At 52.7% G+C, this 7430-nt stretch overlaps 2 protein-coding genes across 2 annotated transcripts; one reads left to right on the plus strand and one right to left on the minus strand.

The window, feature by feature from the left end:
* Positions 1 to 2188: 2188 nt before the first annotated feature.
* AURANDRAFT_13451 (hypothetical protein) lies at positions 2189 to 3019 on the minus strand (the record flags this gene model as incomplete). The annotated part of the gene is made up of 1 exon (XM_009042545.1): positions 2189 to 3019. A coding segment is annotated over one exon (831 nt), but the record flags the coding sequence as incomplete, so codon positions are not given.
* Positions 3020 to 4837: 1818 nt separating this feature from the next.
* Positions 4838 to 5485, plus strand: AURANDRAFT_3654 (hypothetical protein; the record flags this gene model as incomplete). Its single annotated transcript, XM_009042506.1, has 1 exon — positions 4838 to 5485. A coding segment is annotated over one exon (648 nt), but the record flags the coding sequence as incomplete, so codon positions are not given.
* Positions 5486 to 7430: the final 1945 nt, after the last annotated feature.

The following is a 7430-nucleotide window of genomic DNA, read 5'->3' on the forward strand; positions in this document are numbered from 1 at the left end:
CTCCCCCTGTAAGGTACGAGCAGGTCTGTTCAGAAGTCATCTCCGGTTTCGTGTATGTCAGTAGCGCCGCTGTTGCTCATGATCTAGACTCTATCGTTTCACATCAGATAACTCATGTTGTCAACTGCGCTGGCAACACCGTACTCAATCTGCACTCAAGAGATGGTGTCAAGTATGCAGCGCTCCCCATCAATGACGACGGTAGAACTACTACGTGGCAACCGGTTGAACTTTTTGTTCTGTAGGCTCGCGTGAAGACTTGGCGTGTCTCGTATATTTCGTATTTGATTACATCGAACGCGTGTGAGTTGCAGCGCTGTGACACCGCCTCTTTTGGGACCCAGTTTCAACATAGCTGGGACGAAGGCGGGCGCGTATTGATTCATTGTTCAAGAGGCGTCAGTCGATCGTGCGCCTTTTGTATTGCGTTTCTCATGTGGCGAAATGTATCGGGGTTAAAGGAAGCGTGCGGGGATTCTGCTTTTTCATTGCTGTCAGTGTACTTCTTATGTTTGCATTTGTTTTCCGCGCAACTTCTGGCCACTTTTAAGGTACAATTACGTTCGCGGTCGTCGCCCAGTTTGTCAGCCGAATACCGGATTCACGGTGCAATTGTGGGCTGGGAGACGCTTCCCCAACTTGACCATAAGTAGCAATTGCGCTCATCACAATTTTCCTCAACGAGAGAACATTTTCATTGAAGATAAACTCGTTTACCACATGGCCTCACATGTGTTGAATGGTCTGTCAATGTGTGCACCGAAGCTGTGTTTCAAACCGGGGAAACGAGTGCCACTCTCTCCAAACTCGAAGCTAATTCATCCTTACAGCGTTCTAATTATTGTCACTACAACTGTCGCTTTCGTTTGGGTTGGTAATTGCTGCCATGCTAACAATGAGAGCGAAGGAGTTTTGTGTGCTGATTGGTTGCGCCGGCAATAACCAAGTTTGGCATTAATTTTGTAGTTCACAGGTGCTTCCCACAGGTATGACGGCAGACCCCAAGCCCGTGTTGTGATGCAGGTTCCGGTGAAACCCCGGCCATCAGTGAGTTTGTGTTTAGCTGCACTTGCATATGATGTTTAATTCACATAGGTACAGTCCAGACAGGCTTTGTGCGATCCCACCACCATAGCTTCCGCCAAGCAACCCTCTGATCAACCCTTTGACAGTAAATCTAGAGCGGATTCTTATTCATGCATTGCGTTATATGAACTGAGTTTTATGGGGTTAGTGGATGATGCGACATTGCGTTGGTCTTGTGGAGATATCTACCTTGTTTAGTGTCCTGTTCAAATCTTAGCATCTTGATGTACATCACCAATCACTTAGGGAGAGAATCGTCGACTATGACCACAACGACCTAGCATCTAATAGTGTCCTATGGATAAGTTCACGCAATCCTCGCTTCAAGTCCTTTTTCTGGGTCGGTGCTACTATCAGGGAAACAAAATTTGGGTCTATGTGATCACACACTGAAGCCGTGTCTGAGCACCATGCTGAAGTATGCTGAAGTCCAATCAGGCTGTTTCTCTAGGTCCAATCAGGCTGTTTCTGAGTTGCTCCGCGAAATACAACCTGACGACGACGACTCAAACTTATATCAAGTCATCTGGGAATCAGAAGAGACAGCCGAGTTTTGGATTGCATTCGAAGCTGGCTTCTAAGACAGCAGAATGAAGCGAGCCGTATTGGCATAGTGGGATGTGAGCGGTTTGCGATTGACCCCCGGCGCGGTCGGGCGTTTCCGGTTCCTGAGCCCTTGCCAGTGTAACTTGCCCTCGTGTGGTCCCTTGCGGGCTCCTGCCCTGTAATCCGCAGCGGTGGCGGCGAGAACCAACGCTTCGGAGGCATCGAGTCGTTCAAAAGCCGGATTCTCACTGTCGAAATCCCCTGACCAAAAGATTCAAGCTGGCTCGGAGCTTGGGACAGCCCCCGAGGCCGCCTCCGCCCATACCCGAGGGGGGGGGGTTTGCAGTCCACCTTGTGGATGCCGCAGTCATCTGGATCCTGCAATCGACTCCTCCTCCTGCACCGAGAGACTCGGATGTGCGCGAAGCTACCCCAACTTACCTGCACCTGCCCGGAGGGCCCGGCGGGAAATTAGAGCTCGTATAGCCTTGATAGCGAGATGTCGGCCGGCTGACTCCAAGTAGGGCGATACCAGAGCAGTACTTGATAAGCCTATCGCATTCATGCGACATCTCGGCTTATGGTGAAGGCACGCGCCAGCAAAATCAAGCACGCGTCTAAGCATGAACGACGATGAATAGACTCGGCTAGGTGGTGGAAGATCAAAGGATGGCGGACCCAAATTGCGGATAAGAGCACGGGGATCTTTGTTTTCACTACGAGGGATGATCCCATATAACATCTCGTTGGCGCAAATACCCAGAGCCCAGACGTCTCGCGCTTCTGATCGAGCTTCAATAAATGTCGGCCGATCGCAGCAGCACTCCGGTGCGAGGTAATGCAAGGTGCCTGCTACAAACTTCTCAAAATGAAGCTTGGCACATTCACCCATTGTTGATGCCAATCCACAGGCACTCCCAAAGTCAGCGAGCTTTGCGGCGCCCTTGGTGTGCAAGAGGATGTTGTTAGGCTTGACATCACGGTGACAGATCCCCATGTTATGGATGTGGACGAGAGCACTGGTCACACAGGCACAGATGGCACCAATCTCACTGGTGGATCTCAAATCCATGAGAGTGTCGCTGACAGTACCACCATCACAAAGCTCCATAACTAGCCAGAACTCATTATTGAATGCATAGCTAGCTTTCAGAGAAATAATGAATAGCGATCGCAACCGTCCCAAAACTTCTGTCTCGGTGGCAAGGCGTATAGCGGCCCGCTCAAACTCTACCTCATCGTATTGGGTCACGATTGCAACTTTTGCTGCAGCTATCTTCCCTGACTGCGTGAGGAGTCTTGACGGTTGATGACATTGTAGCACAGTTCCAAAGCCGCCTTGACCAAGAATTCTTGAAAGCTTGTAAAACTTACGTGGCTGCAACTGAATATGCACGCCAGAATTATCCAGTCCGGCCATCATGCGATACCAACGCCATTTAAAGTTATCATTGCAGAAGGTAGTGGCTAGACTTGTGTCATCAGAGTCCTGCAGCCCGCAGTCCGCTTCTGATCCCACTGAGAATAGTCCACTGCCTGCCCGAGCGAGAAGGATGTCTACATTTGACGAATTGCGCGTGGCGGACAAACGGGCACGCATTGGATCGCCCTGCAAGTACAGCTGTACTATTGAAAGTCGTTTAATTTCAGTCACTGTTAATAACTTGAACTTGAACTCGATAGAGAATAATACTCCAAACTAGGAGGCGTACTAGGGTAACTACGAACATTGAAGTCCAAGATAAGGGAGAGTGCAGTGTCATCTCTATAGTGTGACGTCGCGATGATAGGGGGGCCTCGAGGATTATTTCCCAACTCTTCCTCAACTTACCCTCAAGTTCTACCTCAACTTACCCTCAGGGTCTACTTTCCTCTTTATAGGACCATAGGCTCAGCCTACTGAGCCTACTGCCACCCTGACTGACCTTCCCCACTGAGGAGGCTCTCCTCCCTTTCTCTTTCCTTTCCTATCCCAAAGTACTGAGATCCTCCCTAGAGCAACTTCTAATTGATGCTATCCATCATAGTAAGACAGTCGATACACAGGCTACAGCAGCAACTGACCAGTCTAGTCGAACCCTATTCTCCCAATGCAATTTTGATACAAAGGATCCGAAAAAGTTTAAAAATATGCACATTCACGTGCCACCTGAGGGGTTCAGAGAACGAGCTCCCAAGTTGAATCTGTTATGGATCTCTGATGTTATGAAGGATATGACAGGTAATGCTGTCAAGGGCCAGAAAACATATACTTGGTTTGACTCAGCGGCATTGAAGCTAACCTGACCAAAGAAGAACGCAAGAAACGCAAAAAGAAACCTAAGGGTGGTAGAACATTCAAAACATCTGGAATCGACGCGTATAAAGAGGAGCAAGTGCTAAAGTGGCTGAAGGAGGAGAAAATCATAGAGAAAGTAACGAGATTCAGCTGCCGTAGTATACGGGGGCTCAGGCTGGGGCTACTGGACGAACGGGCAGAGAATCTGCCTCACTAGGTCCAGGAAGACTCTCCGTCTATTACAGTGCGGGAAGCAACTATAACAGGGTTAGAAAGTATTAAGGAGGGGAAGGACATTGGGTGGCTCTGTACCAGCGAGCCACTAGGGAGATACAAAACTCTCTATCTCTCTAGAAAGCAGAGAAACTGGCCGAGAAACACAGCTTCAGTATAGGTAAGAAGGAGAAAATATTGTGTGCCAAACTCTGATGGGGGAAGCTTAAGTCAGGAGATCCTTGCCTGTCGTTTCATTACCCTACAACAATACAGTACACTCCTACAATAAGGGCCACGTTTACGTTAAGAACGAGAATCCAAGTGGGCTGGAGCTGTGAGTGTATTTCCAACAATTGGCTCAAACGTCGAGTGCCGCCAGGGCAGTCAAGGGCTGATCTATGGGATTCGTTGGTGATCTCGCATTAAACGCCTGTCAGCGACTTAGTTTGGAGCATTGACCGCCTTATGGGGCTGGTTTGTCCGAAGCAAAATACATGCGAACCTTCTGCAAAGATGCATAAGATTTTGCCTCGCCAAAACAGTGGCGCCGTGTTGGGTTCCTTGTGTCTTTGTGATGACCGAGTGGTAACATGCGACTCAGATGGTCTCGTGATCATGTACGACGTGGCTAATACAAGCTCACGCCGACTGGGCAAACATAATTCCACCGTAAATCGTGTGGCAGGGGCACGGTCCTCTAATGTTGGGCTTATTTACAGCTGCTCGAGGGATTTGACTATTGCACAGTGGTCCTTGGACGTCGAGGCAGAACTAGACAGTCCCGTTAGTGTATTTCGAGGGCATGAGCTAAACGTGACTGCTGTTGCCGTAAGCGACGACGGCAGAATAGTCAGCTCAGGGTCTCGTGATTGTAGCGTTCGAATGTGGGACGCCACCACTGGCGCTGAGCGGGGTTCTGTGCGTATACCACGAAATGTAGTCACGTGCACGTGTTGGCTCCCTGGTACTCCAGTCTTCGCACAGGGGAGTGAAGACCTCAAACTGCGCTTGTGGGATACACGGAATCTACGCAAAGAGGCCGTGCAAGTCTTTGGTACGTATACATTCTTTCCTCTAGCAACTAATGTGTCTGGTGATGGACACTTAATTGCCACGACGTCAAAAGGTTTCAACCGGCAAGGCTGCGAGGTTCGGGTGTGGGACAGAAGGAAACCAGGGGCCGCGCTTTGTCAAATGCACGGGCATCAACAAGATGCCACTGGAATTATTTTCCTGGACGAACAAAACAAGGTTGTGTCAGCTTCAAAGGATTCAAGTATTAAGGTCTGGGATCTGAACACCTTCAAGTTGGACCGGACTATACATGTAGATGGCTGTGGAATGTACACCAGCCTCAGTGCCGTCTCCTCGGCCAACGTTAGAGTAGCTGGGACGTCATTCCAGGGTGGTATCTTCTGCTTTGATGGGAGTTTGGAAGTCCTCGCCTGCGTCAGGCAGTAGGCCACTCCAGCCACTGCGCCCGGCCTTGAGCAGGCTTGGGGTGGAGGGGGAGAGAGGGAGAGAGAGAGAGAGAGAGGTATACCGCTAGCCAGCGTAATGCAGTTATATCATAAAAACCAGAGTCGTCGCCCGGCCCGACCGCCTCGCTCCGGCCAGCCCGTCATTCGGTGATAGGACTCGCCCCTGAATTGATAGGTCCATCCTGCGCGCGCGTCCTCGGCAGCCCATTTCCGAACTTCTTCCGACCTCCGGCCCGGGGTCCTGGCTCCGTAGGGCCCCGCCATGGCGGTGCTTCAGCCGAATGGGTACGTAGACCGCTTCCCCAAAGCGATTTCTTTTGGGAACACGTGTTGGCTGCACACGGGCTGCCGCCTGTTCTAAGGTCCCCCTCGAAGGGCTGCCTACCGCCTGAGTTTGGCCCTTCGACCTGCCCACGACCTACCCGAGCCATCGGGGCGAAAAGATGAACGAGCCCAGGCGGCTAGGACCCGACGTCGCGCGCGCAGCTCCGCGAGCATAGAATAGCTCCTTTTTCGGTGGCCCGGGGGTTTAAAGCAGATCCGGGTTAATTTTGACCTTTCAGAGGCTCGGGCTATGGTCACTTTTTTTTTCAATTTTTTTTTTCACGCGCTGTGGGCCGCGGAGGGTCCAGGGGGGGGGCGGGGACCCGCCCGGGGCGTGCGCGAGCGCGGGGGCGCCCCCGAACTTGTGCCGACCGTCGTAACGCGCCGCGCGGTCCCGCGCGGGTGCGACACGCGGCCGTCGCACGCGCGCTAAAGCGAGACCCTCGACAACCCGCCGCGTCGCAGCGCCCTTCCCCACCCCCTGGTCAATAGCTCACATAGAGCTCTAGCTAGAGCTCGAGGGGTCAAAATTAACTCGGATCTGCTTTACACAAATCATTTGTAACGTAATACTACTAGTAGTAATAGCTGTAGGAGCCGGCATGGCTCGCACTCATGTCGAAGATTGATTCAATTTATTCAGCGTTGTTTGACGATGAAGTGTTTGTGATGTACGGGCTAGAGAGTGTAGAATACGAAATTAATCAACTCCAAGATGCTCCGGACGCATACTCGCTCCAACTCCAGCTCCGGCGCGTGCTCCAAGCGCTCGCATCGATCGGCGTCTTCATCTTTATGAATGAAATATCTGAAAATTATCACTTCTCACCTCGTAGGAGCACTGCGATCGCGCAGCGCTCGCTGCGGCGCGGCCGGCTCTCGATGCCGTGGCACCGGACGCCACCGCCCCGACCCTACGACCTGCGAGCGTAACGTGGACGCGGGAGAACCGAGCGCTTCTCGTGTCGCTGGTCCTCCACTTCTACGACGCGGACCGGCTCGCGACGCTCCCACGGGACCTCCTCTCCGGGGCGATCCTCGCCTACGTCGATGCGTGACCTCAGCGCCTCGACCTTGTCAGGCGGCCGTCCCAGACATGCGCGGCGCAGGCTTCGGCGCTTGCCGTGCTGTGTGCGGTGAGCCATGAGGCCCGATCGGCCGCGGAATGCGACGCCGCGTGGCGTGAGCCCTACGAGCGCCAGTTTGGCGCCGGTGGGCCGTTGCGCTTCGACTTTGGCGTGCCTTAGCGTCCTAGGACAGCTGCACGGCGCAGCATCGACGCGTGCGCGACGCAGGCGCGTCTCTCAAGGAGCGATACCGGCAACGGCTCCGTGATCCATCCGCAGGCGACCGCGTCGAGGTTGCATGGCAGGGCCGCTTCCGCCTTGAGGGCCTTGAGGTCTTGCGCAGAGTGGAATTCGAACAGATAGCGTTCTCGTTTACGCTTGCGGCGACGTTGTCTCGGTCGGCTTTTGCTCGTAAGCTCTGCGCACATCGAG

The sequence above is a fragment of the Aureococcus anophagefferens genome (genome assembly GCF_000186865.1).
Source record: "Aureococcus anophagefferens unplaced genomic scaffold AURANscaffold_33, whole genome shotgun sequence".
Classification (NCBI taxonomy): domain Eukaryota; class Pelagophyceae; order Pelagomonadales; family Pelagomonadaceae; genus Aureococcus; species Aureococcus anophagefferens.